Consider the following 21,671-nt stretch of genomic DNA (forward strand, 5'->3'; position numbering starts at 1 on the left):
GATGTCTGGGGTCCCTATTGCCATGAAGCCCTTGGAGCTAGGACTCCCTAGCTATTCCTTCTCCACTTCTGGCAGGCTGAGTGAAATAAAGGACCCGTTGTTTTATTTCAAAGCCTACCAGAGAACATTGCCTGGCAAAGGCAGACTGTCAGTGAGGAAGACTATGTGATGCATGAAGACACACAAGGTGTTTCTCAGGATCAAAGTATGTACAAGCCTTTGTGAATACTTTTCCCTTCTCACTTGGCAAATACAATTCCTGAGATCAATTACCTCTTCTTTTTAGGTGGCAACATATTTCCCTCCACAATTTCTCCCTTTCCGTTTTTACTCTGTTGCTTAAATCACACTACATGTTCTAGAGGTTTTGCAATGCCAGAACATTTGCATCAATGCCCTTGTTTCACTGTCTTTCAATACAAAAGAGCCACACTGAGTGGTATGTTACACAATAAAGACTCCATTTATTTGTTCCTCCTCCCCCAAGTTTAGCAAAATAACTCAGATCTTGATTTTCTTCAACTTGCAAAAATGCCAGCTTTGGTGCAGGTCGAGTTCATCTGTGCTTCTGCTTGTAGTCTACTGCCTACTGCAGGGCTAGCTCACTGAATGGTTTTATCAATATGTGCAGTTTGAATTTTTTCCCTGCTTTGTAAAAGTTCAACTGGAACAGAAGAATAAATGAAGATTGCTTTTGCTTTTAAAAAAATTAGAGGATGATAGTAAGTTCTCCTGGAGCAAGCTTCATAAATGGGTTCATGACTGTGGTTGACTGCAACTTTTTCAATAACTCTGTGATATATCTCAGAAATGTGTGGTAGTTTTGAATGGATAGGTCAATCAGTCTTTTGGACTCAGCAATAAATTTTTCATTGTAATCAGAGAGTTGGTCTGAAAAATCTTGGAGTTTGTACCTAAACTGCTGGTGGTAATCAGAAATGATTGCCTTCATTGCAATGGCCCAGCTTTTAATTATTTCCTGAGCAGTGGTAGAAAGCTCTTCAATCTTCTCTTTCCCTTTTCCATCTGCATCAGTAAGGATGCTGAGATATTCCTGAATATTTCTGTGCAGAAATTGCTCAACTTGAGTCGAGAGTTGGGAAGCAAAGTCAGAGGCACTGACAGTATATTCAGAATGGAAGTCCTTAAGAGCAACTAATAGGTTCTTGATCAGACTGACTATCTTTTCTTCAAGTTCATAATATTTCACTGTCCAGCCGACTACACTTGGATCAAAATATTCTTCACGAAGGGCCATAACGTATTGATGGATCTGCTGTAACTCTTGAGAAGCTTCCTGAAGGTTGTTTTGAATAAATTCATTGAACGTATATAGATTAAGGCATAGGATTTCTTTCAATAATTTAAAAAAGAATGGGATATAATCATTGAAGATGATGTTGATGTCGTCTCGGATATGTTTAGTAAGTTCAGTAAGTTTTATCTCTTTCAGCTTTTTAATGTCTGCTTCTATTAGTTGGAAAATGAATTGTAAAAGCTGCTGAAGATCATGTAGCACCTCTGTGGTCTTTAGAGACTGCATGTTTTCGAATACGTTTTGGGCTTCTTTTGATAAATCTTTTAACTGTTCCCTGCATATCAAGATTATATCTATTACTTTCTGGCTCCTTAACACAAAAGGAAGTTTAATCACTAGGTCTTGGAAATAGGAAAACAGTATTTCTGAACCATTATGGACTTTTGAATACACCTGGGACAGTACCATCCCTACCTCCCTTATGACCATAGTGCAGAGTTCATCTCTAGTGTATGTCCCAGGTTTCCCTGGGACCTGGAACCTGGGGAATGTTAGAAAATCAATGAGTGAGTCAATCAGATGCTTGACTTTCATACGGAATTCTTGAGTAACTCGTATCAAGCTGTCAAACACCTTATCCTTGAATTCCTGTAAACTGGCTTGGGCTTCCTGAGTCAACAGTTCCTGGTACAGATTCTGGGCCTTGTCAATCCACTTTTGGTAGTTCCCAGTGGTACCACTGGCTGCTTTCTGGAACCACATGTCCATGTCATCAATTTGCCTAGTGGCCCCTTGATAAACCCATTCAGCCTTGTTCTGCAGATTTCTTCTCAGCTTTGAAGATGCTTCTCTCAGGGTGAGCCCCGTGTGCTCCCTGTGGTACTTGTTGACATAGTTATAAAGGGCCTGTGTGGCCTTGGGCACACTGTCTTTCAGAGAGGTTAGCAAGCCAGAAGCTGCCTCTTCTTCCCAATTAACTTTGATCTGAAGTTCCTCATCAGATTCCTGGTACCTCAGCTCGGTTTTGAATATGGTGAATTTTTTATCTGGAGAGGACTAAATACAGCAAATAAATAAATAAACAAAAAGAAAAGAACATGTTTTCAATTACTCCAATTATATAATACAGTACACGAAAACTTCATTAGCAGCTAAAAATAAAGATCAGAGAATCTTTCATATACCGAAAGGGATTTATCTTTCATATGTCAGTTCATGGTTTTTTTTTATGGTTAAATAAGTCTACTGTTGTTAATTTCTCTTTATCACATGCCCAAGAAAGGATAAAAAAATGCTTGGCGTTTGACATTTACACTGTGACACTTAACATTAAAGCCTTCCTGGGACTGAAAACTGGCCATGAGGAGGAGGGGGAAGAGGAAGAAGAGGAGAGAGAAGAAGAGTTAGGAAATCCTTGATTTGGCCCTGGCAGAGCTTGCAAATGACGTGAGAGGAATTTGATGTGTCTAATATAGCAATTCTATTATGGGGAAGAATTTTAAAGTTTTCACTACTCCAGAAACCACCACTCTGTGAAAAATACACCCTGCCTATGCTGAGCTTGCCTGTGATTTGGGTGATGAGGTATAACCCCTATCTTTCTGGATTTGCCCAGAATTAATAAATAATAGTGCTATGTGATGTCATGTGCATCTAAATAATCAATAATAGTGCTATATGATGCACTAAATGTGCATCTAAAAATTAAAATCAGTCAAGGACTCATTGTAATACTTTCTAAAGAATATTTCATCAGAGAAGAAGCTGCTTACTGCCTGCCTTTCACTTAGTTTGGGGGATCTCTGAATGAATATTTGGTCCTGAATGAAATGTATCTGCCCCCATTCTCAACTCGCTCTTGGGGATGTGTCATGCATTAGGTGGTATTCACCTGAGGGCTGTAGTGGAAGTTCCATTTAAAAAAATCATCATCTTCGTCCACATCCATGCCCATGGTGCCTATGGCTGGGGAGGCTGCTGAGATGGAGAGGCCTTTTTCGTCTTCCTGGTAGTGGAGATTGAGATCAGTGAACGCTGGGCTTTTGATATTAAGGTGCACTTTTCCTTCCCACTCTCTGAAAGCAGAAAAACAGATGAGCCATCACAAAAGGGGCATGGAGATGTTGAAAATCACAATGAATTTTCAAAAGGGATAAGGTTTCAATAAAAGCTCCATACATAAGTCCTTCATATTTGCCATCTTCTTCATATTCTGCGCTGAAGTCACGGTGTGAAAATGTTCCTTTAGTCTTACAGGTTAACCTACCATCTTTGATCTTGAGTGTTTCCACAACTGTATAAGAGAGATTTTATATTTTATTAGATTCAAAACAATAGGATGCAAATATTTTCATTGTGAAAACTAGGAGAATTCTATCCTAACCAGATACTTTACTTATGTTTAAAATATGCAATGTACAGCTCACAGTTGTTTTAACATAAATAGTTAAAAGACATTGTTAGTCCTAAAACAATTACAGAAAAATCCATTTTCTTTAAAGCTGTTTGTCTTGAATGGCACTAGATTTTCTACAATTTGGTTTTTACATGTGGGGTATACACATACACATATCAAAATTTTGTGATATTGAGTAATTGTATCTCTACTCATAACTAAATACATAATTATTTACTCATAACTCTCATTGAAAACACACAGTATCTAGGAGAGGAGGCAGGATATTTCTTACCATTTAGGTCATATTCCAGGAACTGTATGGTTGAGCTGCATGTGGAATCCAGGACTGTTTCAAGATGATCTGTTTTGTTTTTCAAACTGGCACTCCAAGTGGCATTATACAGGGGAGAGGCTACCCCAAAGCGTGCAGTCAGTGCTCCAAAGGAAGGAATGAAAATTCCAGCAGGGACAGAGAACTTAACGGAAGGAATCTCAATAGTCTGCTCAGGCATGATGATGGTGGGCAACTCAAAGTCAGCAATCTTCTTGGCTACCTCATTTAGATCCAAAACAGCACCGCCAACTGAAACACTTTTTGGAAGCGTGAACTGGGACACAATTAACTGAGATTGAGGCACAGTTATCTCAAAAAAGGGAACCAAGGAGTCTTCTGGTTGAGAATATTTTGTTAACACATCAACTTCAGGGAATTTTACCTTGGGGAGTGTTGGTAGGCTGAGGGCAAATGATGAGGTTCTCAGCTTCTTATACATTTTAATTTCTCTGAAGTCAAGTTTGTAGGATGGAACCTGAAGATCTGTAAACGGGACATAGAATGCAGGCATGACAAGAACTGAATTTAGATCATTTAGTTTCAGTCCAGGAATAATGAATTCATCAGCCAAAACTTTTACGGGGATGGAGAATGAATAGCCATTGGGGTTTTTGGTGTACACCAAGGCAGTTGAAACACGAAGATGCTGTCTCCTACCCAAGCTGGTTGTTACATCCAGCTTTAGGAAGTCCCATAAACTCTTGTCATAAACTGGTAGGATGATATTTTTGAGGAACCTTAGGTGTCCTTCTAAGGATCCTGCAAATTCAAGGTGTGCTTCTTCTTGGTCATTGGAAAGCTCGACACGGCTGTGGAGAGACCCAGAATGAACCCGGGCTTCACTTTTCCATCTGATCTTCTGGTTCTTAGTGTTAGCATTCAGGGCCACTTCCTGGCCAAGGTAGGGGATATCAAGGAAGGAACTGGGCTGACTTGCATGGACCTGAACAAGAGCTGACATTTCCCATGGAGAGAGTTCCAGGGTGGCTTTGCTTGTATGTTCTCCATTTGTGAAAAAGAGGCCCTCTAGCTGTAAGCGGTTTTTTGTACTGTGCTCCCAGAGGGAATATATACGTTGGAGAGTGGCTTCTCCAGCAAAATTTTCTTTTACTTCAAGGTTCCAGATATCATCAATTTTAGAAGTGCCCTGCAGCTTCACTGAAGACCGTGTGCTCTTGGAATTCAAGTAAGTGCTGGCCTCACTGGCAATAGTTGCCGAATATTCCCGAAAAAGAACCAAACCCTTGACATCTCCTTTGGTAGATGACTCAATGGAAAAGTAAGAGGTGTGGCTTTCCAAGCTGAGTTTATGGTCAACTGCCCCTTTAGCAGTATAGTACAGTATTGGAGAATTGAAATCATACTTAAATTCCATGAAGGAAGAGATAGTAGGTTTTGACTTGGTATGTCCATTAAGTTCTTGCTTGAAATTCATTCTCAAAATTGGAATTTGGACTTTTGCGGCTGTTACCACTGATGCTTCCATATTTTTCTTGGTTAAGCTCACAGTACTGTTATGACTACCCTCCACAAATTTGTTGCTCAGAGACAGAGCTGTGGCTAACTTCAACCCCCTTCTTCTTGTCAATCTTGTGGTGCCCTCTAGTTTGTACTGTAGTGCATCAATGACAGATGAAGATGAAGAAAGGAGATGAGCAACAATATCTGATTGATTAAAAAGTTCAGCATTGGTATTCAGTGTGATGACACTTGATTTAAAGGAGAAATCATAGGTAATGTTGCCCATAGCAGGAATAAAAAAATGGCTTATGGTACACAATTCCTTGAAATCTGGAAGAGAAAGCTTGAGATGTCTAGGAACTTGAAGGACTGGCAGCTCTAAGGATGGCAGGGTTAATGTATATGAAGGCACATGGATGTCAGAACCTGAGATGGTGAAACTGGGCATGCTGACTGCTTTTGGGATCACATAGCCGAATGCCGACATCTCTGTGGTGATTGGAGACACTTCAACATTGACAACTGGAACAGTGTATCCAGGAATTTGAAAGGTCCTGGGGAGCTCATTGTGAGATTTTTCAGCTTTGTACTTATCAAACTTAATTTTTGCTTCCTTATAGGATTTGGTGACAAAATCTAATGCATTGTTTCTGGCTTTTTCAAAATGCCTGTCAAAGGATTTGATGTTCTGACTGATAAACTCATAAAGCACGGCCAAAGGATTTGTGATGGAATGCTTGTGTTTGTTTTTCTTATACTGAGCTTTTACACTTAAATCAAATGATTGCTTTGTTGTTTTCAATAATTCCTTCAAGCCTGTTTCTTCCCATAAAGAGAAATTTTTCAGTGGGGTAGTTGTGATTGTTGTGTAAGGTAGAAGCATTTCAGGAATTGTTAAAGAAATGTTTAAGAAACCCAGATTGGCTTCTCCATTTATTCCTACATGGGCCTCCATGATGTTCTCGTTGTTTTCAGCAGAGAAATTTTGGTTGTACTTATACTGATTGAACCTAGCACTTACTTGCCAACCTGCTTGCTGGGCACCGGGACTCAGAAACAGTGCATAGTTATTCAGAAAGTCTATCTTCCCTGTCGCCCTTAGTGGAAAACTAACTTTCAAATTTCCTTCGTTGTTTGTGGTTATAGTAAACTCAAATGGCTGGGCTGAAAAGAAAAGAGAATTTTTCAAAGTTCCGATAACCTTTCCATTTAAATGAGCATCATGCCTCCCAGTTAACTCTGCCTTTCCTTCTCCAAACAGTGTTGTGCCTTTAGCAGTTAGAATGCTGCGACCCACATGCTGGGATTCAACTTGTGATTGAATTTCAAGTTTAGAAAAGTTGAGGAAGCCAGATTCATAAACCAAGTTCTGGTTTACTATTAGGTGTTTGCTATTGATCTTATTGGATAATTCAAAGGAAGTGAGGGGTCCTTCCATGGTGAAGCTAATTTGTGATTCATGTGTTCCCTCATCCAAGAATTGAGGGCAGGCCCATTTCCATGACCCTTTTCCAGAAGAAGTCCATGCTATGTGACCAGCTTCCAACAGTGTCTTGACCTCGCTGCGCAGGTCAGCCTGACTGGAGAAGTCCAGTTTGGGGATGTTCAAATTGTGGAAGTACTTAGTGTTGCTATCCAGGGTAAGCTGATTGTTTGTCTTGACAATGACTCCATTACTAAGCTCCAGTGTATTTTTTTCTGTGTGTAAACTTGCCACTGTGTTTGATTTTCCCTCAATAGCATTTCCAAAAAACAGCATTTCACTATCATGCTCTGTTCTCAGGTACTTGCTGGAGAACTTCACGGACTCCTTCAGAGCCAATGGATTAATCTTAGGGGCTGAGAGTTGTGCTTTTGCTTGAAAATCAAAACTGAGAACTTCTAATCTGGACTCTCCTTTGGCAGTGATGGAAGCTGCAATACCTGCTTTGTTTACTGAAGTGGTTTCATTTTGTAAGTCCGCATTTGCGTCTAAAGTGAAAAGAGGAGATTGGATTTTCAAAATACCATACAGCTTGCCAAAAGTAGGTACTTCAATTGTGTGTGAGATGTGGGGAAGCTGGAATTCTGGTATGTGAAGGTCAGGAACTTGAAAATCACTAAGGTTGAGATTTGGGATTATGAATTCTGGAATTGTGATTTCTGGTAAATGGACGTCTGGCAGGGTGATTCTTGCTAGAGGAATGTCCTCCACCTTCAGATCCCTGAGATATAATTCGGGAACAGGCCACTGCAGCTCACTGTTCAGCATCTGATCAATGGTTCTGATGATCTTGACTTTTATTTCTACAAAGTCAATTGTAAAGGAAGGAATGTGGAAGGTGTTAAGGAGAGTAAATTCTGGTGTGGAAAACCTGGATGGGATTTTTATATCTTTCAACTCTTTGAAGTTTATCTGAACTGATGGAATCCTCAAGTCTGTTAGGGGGAGTATGAAATCAGGTGTCTGGAAGGTAGCTTTCTGAAGAGCCTGCAGACTGACTTCAAAGGCAGGCATAGTCCCCAGGATGGTCTTGATTTCAGGAACAGTGAACCCTCGCTCTACCAATGCTTTCACACGCTTAGCCCAATCTTGGATAGAATACTGCTCTGCAAAGTCAGTAAGGTTTTTAGCAGCAAGGGTCCACCAGTCAGAAATGTAGGTGACAAGTGTGCTATAAACCTGGCCTACCAGAGACAGGTATCGTTGAAGTTCCTGCTGAATGTCCATTTGATACATTCGGTCTCGTGTATCTTCTAGGGTCTCTCGGAATTTCGCCCTCATGTGAGCAAAAGATGCTGAACTTAAAGCATCCTGTAACCAATCGATGATTAAAGTTATTTTGGTGTCCTGTAGGCTTTCCAGATACACTGCAACTGTGGCCTTGGTGTCCTCTAAAAACAGTTTCAATGCTTTAGCTTTTTGTGGTAGTTCCAGAGCCTGAATTTCACCATTGAGTCTCTGAGTCACCTCATGGATTTTGTTATTGGTTTCATTTACAAACTGGTGGTAATCAAATGACCTTAATTTCTTTATCAACATGTCAAGGAATTTGTTTACATTGTCAATGAATGTTTTAAAAGATAATTCATCAAGCTGCTTGACAGCATCATCAATAAGTCCAATCAATTTCTCAAAGTAATCTTTTATCTTAACTTGTTGTAGGACATTACTTAGCTTCTGAGTAGTCTCCTTTAACTTGAATTGGTGGGCCAGCTCTACTGATTTATCCATTAAAACCTGGATTTGTTGGTCTATTTCATACCTCTCAATTAACTCATGGACTTTGGTTCTGAAGGCATTGATTTTCTCAGCTACTTCAAAATCCCCAAGAAGATTTATAACAAAGTATTTGACATACTCAAGAATGTCATTTATTCTTTCAAATGAAATTGTAGTTCCCAATTGATCTAAAAGCACTCTAACATCAGTAGCCTCAACATATTGTTTTAACTTTCCAGCTAGGTGCTGCATGTCTATATTCTGTATGTGTCTCTTAGTCTGCTGCAGTTTTTCTTGTATCTGAATTCTGATTTGGTACTTAGTATCCACATTTTGAATCCAGGATGCAGTGCTACTTCCAATTTTGTTAAAATCAATATTTTCAATAAACAAATGTAGATCGTGGATTGTTTTTACTAAATTTACACGAATATGATAATCCTCATCAAGACTTCTTAATTTTTCAATGATTCGATCAATAATATCAGCAATAGCTATTTTCAAATCATGTAAATCATAATTATCTTTAATATAATGATCAAATTGTATCACATATGTCTGCAGTTGAGATAGTTTTTCATTAAAGTTGATTTTGGCATCATCTAATGCAATTTGTATATCATTTTCTGTAATTCTGTACTTTTTTGTAAGAGCAGTCAGTTTCTCCTTGGCATGTGAAACTTGTCTCTCCCAATTGAATGAATTCAGATAATCGTCGACTTGCTGTGGGAGTTTGCCCAGGGCTGCTCTGTATTTTCTTACAAATTGATTAATATTGATGTTCTTCAGGCCTTTCTGCATGTTATCCAGTATAATTATAACGGTTTGTACACTCCTCTCAAAATATTCTTGCAGGGGTTCAGAAAATGGGAGACTGATGGCATGAACATCTTGGTTTTTATCATACTTTACAAAAGCAACAATCGTAAATTCTTGGGGCGTCTCAATGGCATCTTTCATCTCTAAAGCATCAATGACATTGACCGGCTCACTGAGTAAAAATGGCACTTTAATTGGGGAGTCTAGTAGAGTTAGATCAGCCAGGGCTCGTCCACTAAGTTCCACACCAATTTTGTCTTTAGTGTTGTAAGCCTCCAAGTCCTGGCTGTATTCATTGTTGTTAAATTGGGTCTTGAGTTTCCAGGTGCCCATCTGCTCAGCTGGAGTAAGCAGGGCACTGGCTTTGTGTTCAAGAGTTGTACTTATGCTTTTCCTAGACATGAGATGATGACTCGTGGAGCCTTTGTAATCGTGAGAGAAAGTAAATGCCAGAGGTTCTGCTTTCAACAGGAATTTGCTATACAGCTGCCCAGTATGTTCTCCCCAGAGGGCAAGTTTCCCATTGCCATTTGTATGTGCATCAATGGTCATGGTAAACGGGGCCATTACAGAATGGAAGACATTGCTGAAATGCAGTGAGTCTGAATTATAGTTTGTGCTGATGTCAACAGCTGAAGCCAGCCCAGCAATGTCTGTGTTGAGCCGATGGCTAAACTCCACACCCTGAACCTTAGCAACAGTGTCTGCTTTATAGCTTGCTGATAAGGCAGCATAAGCGATGGTATAGATGTGTTTTATTTCATTGTTTCCGTAGGCTCCTTTTAGGTTACCAGCCACATTCAGCTTCAGGGGTTCTAGCCGTAGTTTCCCATTGTTGGTCAGATCCAGAGCATTGTATTTCAGGTCATTATTTATAGTAGTTACCAGAGAATAGGGCTGTAGCTGTAAATTAAAAGTTTGCTTATAAAACTTGTCAGAGCTGTAAATGTTGTCAAGTTTTGAAGAGAAGTCCAGTGATAAGCCTGCAATGTTCAGACTGTTTGTGTGGTCAAATTTCATTTCCTTATATGAGCCCATCATGTCATTTGAGAGCTTAAGTCCTTCTTGACTGATCTTGAAGTTGAAAAGATTTTTGCTGTCAACACCCAGAATCATGGCCTGATAAGCACTTCCCAGTGATAGCTCTGTGAGAGCGGCTTTCCCATCTAGACTGAATTTTGCATTGTGTTCCCTGAAGCGGCCATTTGTTGTTAATTTCATAGATGCCCCAGAGAGGCCAAGCTCTGCATTCAGTTCATTCTCCAGCACCAGAGGACTGTACTTCAAGCTGGTCATTGCACTGGTAGATACTCCATCTTGGCCAATCCTTAGTGTTGCCTTGTGAGCACCACTATTAATTTTGTCAGTGCCCAAGATATCAGCATTTAACTCAAGACCATGGGAATTTAGTGATCCAGAAAGCAGACTGAAGAACCTCAATGACTCATAATTGGCCTGATATTCAGAACGCAGCAGTGCATTTTGCTTAGAGAAGGTCATATCCATCTTGTTAGAAGTGGCAAAGTTCTTATACTTCCCATTGGTGTCAGATTTTAAAGTCAGCTCATAGTTCTCGTACTTCAGGGAAGCAGTATTTTTAATGATGCCACTTTGCAGATCAGAGGTGGAGGTGAGGGAGAGGGTTCCATCTTCATATCTTCCTGTTATCTGGTTGGTGCCTTGGAGGTAGGTGGAGTTAAACCTCAGGTTGGACTCTCCATTGAGCTGGCCAGTGTTAGGATCCCTCTGACAAGACAGGCCATATATGCCTTCAGCATAGAACGAAGAGACTCTGAACTGCCCATCAATCTTGACTTCTTTGACTAACAAATGTTGTTTCTTTTTTGAGTCCAAATGAACTGAAGCAGACATCTGTGGTCCCCAGGTACTAGATGCGTCAAATGTTAGTAAACCTTTTGAGACTGGGTTGTTTCCAACTTTTTCTACATGACTGAATTTGACATTTGAATTTAGAAATTTGTGGCGTAGAGACCCATCACATGATAGTGTGAGCGTATTCTTGTGGTCATACGTTGTTTCTCCAGATCCTAACATAAAAATGAAAAGATTGTTTAAATTAAGCAATACATTTCCAAAGCAATCTGTATGTTAAAAGTCTTTCATAATGAAGTCACATTTTTCTGGGCCAACTGTGCAACAGACTCCTCCATCTGTAATGCAAACATAAAATCCGATAGCAAAAGGCATGCCTCCAGGAAGCCTTCCCTGACCACCGCAGGCCTTGTTTACCTTCCTTTACTGAGTGCTTTCACTCTACCTTATGCTTAAAAACTACATTCTATCATCACACTTCTCACACTGAATTATAATTGCTGGCATATCTGTCTTTTTTCTGTTACTGCCTACTACAATATTTAATACATGTGATATATTTAATAAATATTTCTATTTGTTGAATAAAAGAAAAGACTTCCAAGTAGCAAGGAAGATTATCTGTTAGAAAGCCCAAGCTTTTTCTCCCTGGAGGAGGCTCTCCTCTTAGAGTCTGCAGTGACTCGCCCTATGCACACTTTACCTGAGCATAGCTCACCTTGCACATTGTAGGAAAGCACGTCAAGCACAGAGTCAGCCTTCATGTGGTACGAAGCCCGAAGGCTGAAATGGTCTGTGCTGGTGTTGCCACCAGTGTAGGAGGCAGACCAATTGTACAGGTTGCTGTAGACATTCGTGGAGAGGTCTAGAATACCCAGGAGAGGCACTTGCAGTTGATACAACTCAGGAATGGTAAAAGTAGGGACTTGGAATTCTTGAGATGGCAGATGGAATCCCACAGACTTGAATTGGAGGGCTGGTGTCCTAATGGTCTCTAACATCTTTAGATCTCTGGAGGATTTGCCACCAAAAGGCAAAGGAATCTCAATTTTCAAACTGTTCTTGTTCGAGGTATATTTGACCCGGCCATCGCTGAAATGAACAACAAAGAAAACATCCCCATAGTCAGACATGGATCATTCAAAGTTCTCTGCCTCTGACCTTCACAGAAAGATTGTACCTGCCCTATTCTCAAAGCCACTCTGCACTTTTCCTTGAGCTTCTCCTATGCCTGGACTCGTTTGCTTTTACCTCCACCTGTCAAACACTCAAGTCCTTACAAAGCTCTTCTAAGAGCCACTCCATATCATTATCATCCCACCTAAGTTAAAGCTAATTTGTTTCATTCTTACAGTAACATAGTCCCTTGCACCTTTCTCAAAGAACCTGTCATAATTTTGCTTATATAATTAATTATTTGTCATTTGTTGGTGTCTACATGGTATCTTCCTAAGCAAAAGGACTATACCTTATCCAGTTTCTATCTTCTCACTGTACCTAGTCCAGCATTTTGCACATAGAAGACACTTGATACAATTTTGCTAAACTGAATTGAGGCAACTTGATTTGTGGAAAGATAGGTGTGGAAGTCAGTAAGCCTGGGTTAAAGTATTTTCTTAGAATGCCACTTCCATTTACTGCTCATTGGCTGTTCTGACTCTCTGTAGCTTAACAGCAAACCTGTAGTCAGTAATGCCTCTAGCTATACTGAACTCTTCACAGCCAGAGGGGGAATTTGTTTGTAATGGAAGAAAGTTGAATGGTTTTCCAATTCAAGTTGTACTGAATAAAATATCTTAGGGTGAAACTAACAGAATCCTATTACTTTCTTAGATTCTTCCTGACAGGGTTGGCATTCGCATGTTTAATAATGCAAAAATGCCATGGCGTTTCTGCTATAGCTAGTAACCTCCTTAAAATGCTTAAACTATTTCCCTTGAAAATTTAAATCTAAAATGTCTAAAACACGCTATGTAAAATCCTTCATTTACTTCACATGGTTCAAGAAGCTTTGCTGGTTTCTTCTTTTACCTTTTTAAGAAGAGGTTTTCTGGAATGTCGAAGTCTGGCCATTCCATGTTCTGGAGGTTCAACTCCATCAGGCCATTGAGGTGATCTTGCAAAGTCTGGGCATAAGGAAGACTCTCAGATGCCTGCTGAAGCCATGACTCCGTTGTCTACAAAATGATGGGAGATTTTTAAGGTAATGGGCATGATGAGCCTCAGAGAGCAATAAATATTAGGCAAAAATCCAGATTTGATAAGTTGATTATTAAGCAGGACAATGCACTGAAAGTTAAAAATGAATCACAGAAAATTATGAATCTTGGTTGCCACTCACTGATCTCTGCCCACATTTACAAAAGGAATGTCTAATATAGTCAGCCTCCTAGCTAGTGTCCCGAAACTTCCTTTGATACCACTAGGCAAAGAACTGTTTTGCTTAGTAGAATTTCTTTGATTTGTATCACATTCAGCTTTGTGTAACTGGGTAACTACACATGTGAATTTTTTTTTCCTCCCCAAGAATTCCCTGGGGGCAGGGAGCATGCCTTATATATCTTTGGATACCCTCCTGCACCTAGCTCAGAGTTGAGGATGTAGTTAGCACTTATACCCATGTATTTATTGACTGGCAGACTCATACTTACATCTATTAATTTGGAACCCATGTACCATAAAGTCATGTCTGTTGGAGGAATTCTGGTATTCAGGAGACCAATGACAATGAAAGTCAAGCTCCCAAGTAAATCAGGGATATTAGGGAAATTGGAAGCCATTTTTTTGGTATCTACATTGGTGCCTGTGTTCCATTCAAATTCAATCTTCTCTTCATCTGAAAATACATAGGAAATAGTTATGAATGGTACGAGGTCAGCCTGTAACCACAGCTCTTAGCACCTGCATTACTTTGCAAGTGCTCACATAGGAAAAGAGACACATACCATAATGCCACGCTAGCCTCTTGGAAACTGTGGAGCCATAAGCTGTAGCAGATGAGTCCATTTGGAGGAGCAGTTTGGCAGGCGACCAGTGAGTGAGGATCTCACTTCTGGCTTCTGCTTGCAAACGGGGTATGGAAATAACACCTTTGATTTTTCCTTCTTCCTTTGTGTCACAACTATGGGAAAGAAAATCAGTTGGCACTAATGATTTTGTCCTTTCAAAGGAGATATGCAGGATTAAACAGAAGTTCCATTTGTGGCGATCAAAACCAGATATATAGATGCTTCAGAGAAACAGCCATAGATCAAACTCATTGACTTCGAAAGCCAACATTCAGCACAAATTGAGGACTTTGCAAGCAGGTTTAGGAGAAAGAGAAGCCTTTTGAAAACTGTTTGAATCCTGCTCTGCTATTTACTAGCTCTATGGCTTTGGCCAAATGATTTAACCCCTCTGAGCTACCATTTCCTTATCTGTGAAACAGGAAAACTCACACTGATCTTGCAGTTTACCGTGAGGTCCAAGATAATTTCTTTAAAGCACACAACACTGTGCTTGATACATCAATAGTAAGTGCCTGATAAATGGTAGGAAGATCCAACTGGACATGTGCAGAGGATTAAAATGTTGAGGGCTCGGCTGGGTGTGGTGGCTCACGCCTATAATCCCAGCACTTTGAGAGGCCAAGGCAGGTGGATCACAAGGTCAGTAGATTGAGACCATCCTGACCAACATGGTAAAACGTCGTCTCTACTAAAAATACAAAAATTAGCTAAGCATGGTGGCACATGCCTGTAGTCCCAGCTTTTACTGGGGAGGGTGAGACAGGAGAATCTCTTGAAGCCGGGAGGCAGAGCTTGCAGTGAGCTGATATTGTGCCACCGCACTCCAGCCTGGTGACAGAGTAAGACTGCATCTCCAAAAAAAAAAAAAAAAAAAAAAAAAGTGTTGAGGGCTCTATCTGCTGCTCTGATTGTAGACCAGGGACAAACATGGCTTGATCAGGTGTAGAGTGGAAAAGGAATAAGAAAAAGAACAACCCAGGCCTGCAGCTCAGGTTAGATGACCCTCAGCCTTCCTTACCTTAGGTGGCCCATGAGGGCGGCCTCAGTAATTTTCTGGTTCTGAATGTCCAGGGTGAGTCTGTAAGACTTTTTGCCCTTAGTAGATTCATCATGAACTCTGACAATTGTCCCAAGGTCAACGTCCAAATCTGGAATTTGGACCTCACTGGACAAGGTCATACTCTGCCGATTATATTTGAATGTCATAGTAGCCTTGGTCTGCTCCACACCTGGATGAGTGTAAAAGAAAATGAAGAGATGTGTGGTAAGAAGCTATGTTTTGGAAGGAAAAAGAGGAAAAGGTAGAAAAACCCCAAGGAATCAATGTGCTTAAACAAAAAGTTCAGGATTTTACTGAAAATTTTGAACTCAGTGGTGTTCATGCATGCAAGTCTTTATGGATTGCCTATCATGAGCCTATTCTGTGCTGGGCCCTGCTCTTGGCACTGGGGAGTCCTTACTTTTATGGGGCTTACTTTCTGGTGGGAAAGGTGTACAGGCAGTAAACAAATAACTTGCTCACGTCAGATGGTAATGAATGTTATGAAGAAGAGCAAAACTGGATACACGGATGAAAGATAGAAAAGGATAGAAGTGTTATTTTGTACTTGATGGTCAGAGGCGTTCTCTCTGATAAGGGAACATGTGGGCGGAGACCAGAATGAAGAGAGGTTGGAGCCATGATGAGTTCTGGGAGGAGCACATTCCAGGCAGAGGGTCAGAAATACAGAGGCCCTGAGATGGGGAGCACTTGGCCTGTTTGTGGAACAGCAAGGGCCCACAGTCCTTCTGTGCCAGGGAGACATGACATCTCTACATGACTCTCCATCCAAGATGCCTGTCCTGATTATTTGCTGCCCTTGCCCTGGGCTTCCTCTCTCCAACTCTTCCTTTCTTTGTAACAAGATTCCCAGGTGTCCTTTGATCCATAGGCCCATCCTTTTTATATCCTTTGTAAAACCTTTTACCAAACTCTAGTTCCCCAGCGTACCCTGCTCCTCCAGTGTTTTCTCTCATGGGACTTTCTTTCTCGTTTAATTTTGTGATGCACTATCCCTATACAAAATTTTTTCCAAAGTGAACACCTAAATTTGCTCCATTCCTTAAAACCTATTCCTTGCTATCCCTATATAATTTTTTTTTCCAAAGTGAACACCTAAATTTGCCCCATTGCCTAAAACCTGCTCCTCCAGTAGGCTTTTCACCTCAATAAATGGAAGCTCTGTGTTTTAGTTGCCCAGGCCAAAAACCTTAGATTTGTCCTCATTCCCATTTTCCTCTTACACTCAACATCCATGGTATCAGCAAATCTTGTCAGCCTTATCTTTAGAATATGGCCAGAATCCAACCCCTTCTCATATTTCCTCTGCCATTGCCCTAATCCAAAACAACCCTGACTCCTGCCTGGATGATTGTGATAACCTACATATTAGTTTCTCTGCCCTTGTCCTGCCATAGTCTTTTCTCAACATAAATGTAAATCAAATCATGAAGATTTCCCAGTGGCTTTCATTTAATTTGTAGGAAAACCAGAGTTCTTACCATGGCCTGTCCCTCCTTCACCTCCCTGTATCTCTATGTCCTCATCTTATATCTCTTTTCTCCCTGGTCTTTCTGCTCCAGCCATACTGGTCTCCTTCCTTTCCTTGAAACATGGCAGTAATGTGTCAGCCTCAGGGCCTTTGCACCTGATGGTCCCTCTGCCTGTAACAGTCTTTCCATATGGCTTCTCCTCTTATCGCTGTTAGGTCTCCTTACGCTCACTTTACCAGGGAGACTTTCGCTTATTATTCCAAATGCACTACTTTCCCCACCCTTCTTCCTGCCTCCTACTCCTGGCCCTCCTTCGACCAGTCTATGCTCTGTTTTCCTATCCAGTATTGATCTGATATTCCAAATATTAACTTGTTTGGTTGTTCACTGTAACTTCCTTGAAGGCAGAGACTCCATTGTTCACTGTTCTAGGCCCAGGTCTTAGAATAGGCCTGCTGCCTATTGGGCACTCAGTTGATATTTGTTAAATAGGTTAAATTACATGTGTTCTCCTCATGAATTCTGAACCTGAGACTGACAGCAGAGATGAAGCAGCTGTGTTTTGAATACTCACCTTCTGCTTGAGTTACAAACTTCAGGGTGTCCACCAAGGCTCTGTCCTCTCTCTGGAGCTCATAGGTTGCACTGACAGAATACTGTTCAATCTCTCCCGTAGGCCTCAGTTCCAGCTCTAATCTAAAGATGTTACAATGAAGACAGCACATGTTAGAACTTTCAAGGATGGTTATAATGTCCCCAAAACAATTCAGCCTCAAATGCAACAAAAATATAGTCCTTATTTTCACATTATCTCTTGCCCTTAACTACAATGACCTTTATAATCCCTCAGTCCCTGCAAGAACCCAAGGCAAGGGCAGTTGCCAGGATTCCCAAGGCTTTGGACAAGCAGAGCAGGAGCTGACTGGTTGTTTCAGCAAAACTGAGAACAAGCACTGGAACTTGAGGTGGGGGGCTGAAGACAAGACGCCGCCTAAGTACAGTGAAGGCTTCAGGCACGTTGGTGGACTCCAGGAAGCTCATAGCAATGGGTTTGGAGGCTCAGAAGCATGGACACTGAATTAGGAGCAATTTGGGATCTGTGCTGTGATCTTATCCCATGCATAAGGAAGCAAAAGGGGGCACCCCATGTGTTGGCCAGAGGACCCTGCTTTAAATACCCAAAGATGATACAAACCCAGAAGGCTAGTGATAGGGGCCTATGGCCCAGAGCATTTTCCCTTTGCCATGCTAGTTGGCCATGGTGTGGAAGGTGAGAAGATGCTGGGCTGGGTACTGAGCATCTCTAACCTGGTGTTCCCTGTCAGCGGATAGTAGGAGGCGGAGTCTGTGGAGCTGGCGTTGGAGTAAGCGCCTGAGGTGCAGTAATTCAGGCCAGTAAAGAATGGCTTGCAAGTTGACCAGGACTGCCTGTTCTCAATGAGAGGTGGGATCACTTCCGTTTTGGTGGTAGAGACCAAATATAATGTGTTGCTGGTGAAGAACAAAAATACCCGAGTTATTGCCAAGTCATGAATCAAAATGAACATCATAAATTCTCAGGGTCCTCCTGTCTTAGCTTCCCTCAGTCCACACCTGTCTCTCATTATTTAATTTACTGAGAAACAAATAATAATAGAAAGAACATCAACATGACAAGCCACTGGAATGACTCTAAAGCTTGCAACCGAGTTATTTTCATCTGTTACCTGTAATCCCCACAACAGTAGGCTTAGGGTTCTCATTTTACAGAAGCAGAGGCTCAGAGATGTTCAACAGCTGATCACTGGAGCTGAACTTCAGTGTGCCTCTTCCTTCCTAACGATGCAGGGCAAGAGAAACTCTGTCTCTCTCACATGAAATCCCTTACTCTCCACCTGCTTCCTTCCACCAGCATTAAGCACACTCAAGTCTCTTCCCCTGTGCCCCTCCCCTATGCTCCTTTCTTTCTTTTCTTCCTTTCTTTTCTCTCCCTCACCATCAAGAGAGTTGTCTGCCCTTACAGTCTCCACTTCCTCTCAATGTGCTGCACTGAACTGTGCTGTGACTGCTCACTCCATCTTCTGAAAATGCTTCCATCAATGTCTGTAATGCCCTCCTTGCTCCTACATCCAATGGGCATATTTAGGTTTATCTTCTTTGACCTCCCAGAAGCCTTCAGCAGAGTTGCACACTCATGACCAGACAAAGATGCTGGAGCCTCTCACATCTGAAGAAATGATGGTACCTTCCTTCCAAGTGTGTACTTAAAAACTTAGTACATGTAAGAGAGTTCAACACTGACCAGGTTTCTTCTAAGGATGCTTTGTCTGAAATATCACATTTTCCTCCAAGTATTACTTCTCCACTTTGGGGGTGCCACAGGACCAAGCTTTGCTCATGTACTTGAGTCCTAATGCCAGTGTTCGCCTGCCTGTGGGATGGTCTCCCCCATTGATGCCCTTTGGCTGCTGTGACTTTTTATGGTTTTGGTTCTCCTTCTGCTTCTCTGGTCACTTCTTCTAACTCATTGCTGGCTACTCCGTCTCTTTCTTTACATTTGTCTTCTCCACATTTCTGTCCTTGTCTCTTAGGTCTCACTCCACACTAGTTGCTGTTTAACTGCAACAACCACTCTATGCTAACGACTCCCAGATCCATGTGTGGAGCCCAGCCCTCTTTACTGGGCTCAGATCCATAGGTCTCTTTGCAAGCTAGATATTTCTAAATTGGTTGTTTTATAGGACATGAAATGCAGCACATCCAAAACTGAGTTTGTCACCTTCCTCTAAACCAGAAGTTCTCCCACTGTAGTTCTTATTTCAATGAAGGGCGCCTGCTTCCTCTTTTCTTCTTTCTTTTGCCTTATCCCCATACCCAGTCAATGAAGCAGGACTTACGATTCTGCCTGTTAGCAAGCTCTAGAGTCTGCTCACTCCTTTCTATACCTGGCTTTCCTCGTTGCAGGCCATTATCAGCTCTTAGCCACACAGCATTGTCAGAGACGCCCAGTGGTCTCTTTGTCTTTAGCTATGCCTCCTTCCCACCCATTTTCCACACTGGAGTCAGAGTATTTCTTGTAAAACATCACCCCTATCTTATTTCTGCTCCCCTCTTCAACTCCTGTGCCTTCAAAAGAGTCTAAACTCCTTAGGATGGCTTGCATGGCAGGGCATGCTCTCTTTTTTGTCTGCCTCTCCCCGTCATTCCTCACTTACATTCCCTGAGCCCCTTACCATTCTGCACTTCTTTCAGTTCCTTGAAAAGGTAATTATACAGTGAGTCTAGGCTAGACTTAAAACAGGTAACACAGAACCTTTCCTCTCTACTCCTCTCCCCCTTCCTCATATTCCCTTACCTTCAGACCACTACATGCTTCTCCTTTTGCCTGGAATACTCACTGCTTTCTCCTTTGCCTAAGTGACTCTGACACAGTCCTCAGTTACCAGATCAAGTATACTGGGTTTCAGAATGCTTTCCTGACTAGCACAGGCTACATGATATAAAATTTCATGGTACTCTAATACTTTTTATAACTTAGCCCTGACTCTGTGATTACTACTTGCTTAATTGTATGTCTTCCTTGTAAAATACAAGCACTTAAATGGCAGGGACCTTGTGTTTCTCATTCAACATACTTGGTACCTATTAGGCAATTAAATATACTATTTTTTGTTTTTTGTTAGACAGGGTCTTGCTCTGTCTCCTAGGCTGGAGTGCAGTGGTGTGATCATGGTTTACTGAAGCCTTGAACTCCTGGGCTCAATTGATCCTCCCATCTCAGCCTTCTGAGTAGCTGGAACTACAGGTATGCACCACTATGCCTGGCTAATTTTGTTATTTATTTATTTACTTATTTGCTTTTTTGCACAGATGGAGTTTTGTCATGTTGCCCAGGCTGGTCTCTGAACACCTGGGCCCAAGGGATCCATCCACCTGGGGATCCCAAAGTGCTGGAATTGCAGGCGTGAACCACCGCATCTGGCCAATTAAATACTATTTTTGAATGAACACATGAATGTGTCTAAAATAGGAAAACTAAGATAAGTCAATGGTTGAGGGTACCACTTAAAATGGAACTCTCCGTAAGAGGCTGTATCCCATTATCACGGGGTTAGGAGTTTTGTGCTTTACCTACTGAGCTAGCTACCTCAAATCAGTATGTTCTTTGGTATTTTTTGGGGGGGAAATATTGATTTCCCAAAGATGATCTCTCTAGAGGTATTATGTCTTCATTCTGAAAACAAATAGATAACAAAAAATCATAACTTAATAGAAACTAATTAAGCAGTAGGTCTTAGTACGTCTCAATGCACAAAGATAAAGGACAATTTAGTAAAATGTGACCAGTCGAGGAAAGGCAATTATGCAGTGAGTTTAGGCTAGAATTAAAATAGGTAACCCGGAACCTTTCCTCTCTCCTCTCCCCCTTCTTCAGGACCTGAATGATTTAATCAACTCTTTAGCTTGGCAAAATCCTGCAGATACATTCTCAGTTCTCTCTTTCAAACTGGCTAAGGAGAGTTGGCTGAAAGAATTACCCGCCACTGAACAGCTTGACTGGTCTCTTTGGGGAGGGAATGATAAACTTCAGCTGCCCAGCTTTCAGGGCAACACGAGCCTCCAGGCCCGACTCGTGGAAGACATTGGTGTGCATCTGGACCCCGCTCCTAGCGAAGTCTGGAATGATGATGCCCATATTTGTCACAAGCTCCACAGACACGGAGGGTTTTGTCACCAATTCAGCCTCCATCTGTAAGACAGAAAACAACCTATTCAGATTCATTAAATACTTCAGTCCTCTGTCAGTCAGATCAACCACCCTTTCTCACCTCTGGGCAAACATG

At 41.4% G+C, this 21,671-nt stretch overlaps 1 protein-coding gene across 1 annotated transcript in view; it reads right to left on the reverse strand.

The window, feature by feature from the left end:
• Positions 1–440: 440 nt before the first annotated feature.
• APOB (apolipoprotein B) overlaps positions 441–21,671 on the reverse strand; it is a 42,658-nt gene continuing 21,427 nt past the window's right edge. The window contains exons 18-29 of the mRNA XM_074394576.1: positions 21,366–21,577; positions 18,157–18,339; positions 17,423–17,544; positions 15,335–15,545; positions 14,251–14,426; positions 13,957–14,141; positions 13,337–13,482; positions 12,024–12,397; positions 3,949–11,520; positions 3,437–3,551; positions 3,150–3,333; positions 441–2,314 (exon numbers count right to left, since the gene is read on the reverse strand). Coding sequence (XP_074250677.1) covers positions 710–2,314; positions 3,150–3,333; positions 3,437–3,551; positions 3,949–11,520; positions 12,024–12,397; positions 13,337–13,482; positions 13,957–14,141; positions 14,251–14,426; positions 15,335–15,545; positions 17,423–17,544; positions 18,157–18,339; positions 21,366–21,577 — 11,085 coding nt within the window. The 3' untranslated portion in view covers positions 441–709. The remainder of the gene's footprint in view (positions 2,315–3,149; positions 3,334–3,436; positions 3,552–3,948; positions 11,521–12,023; positions 12,398–13,336; positions 13,483–13,956; positions 14,142–14,250; positions 14,427–15,334; positions 15,546–17,422; positions 17,545–18,156; positions 18,340–21,365; positions 21,578–21,671) is intronic.

The sequence above is a fragment of the Saimiri boliviensis genome, chromosome 1 (genome assembly GCF_048565385.1).
Source record: "Saimiri boliviensis isolate mSaiBol1 chromosome 1, mSaiBol1.pri, whole genome shotgun sequence".
Lineage (NCBI taxonomy): Eukaryota > Metazoa > Chordata > Mammalia > Primates > Cebidae > Saimiri > Saimiri boliviensis.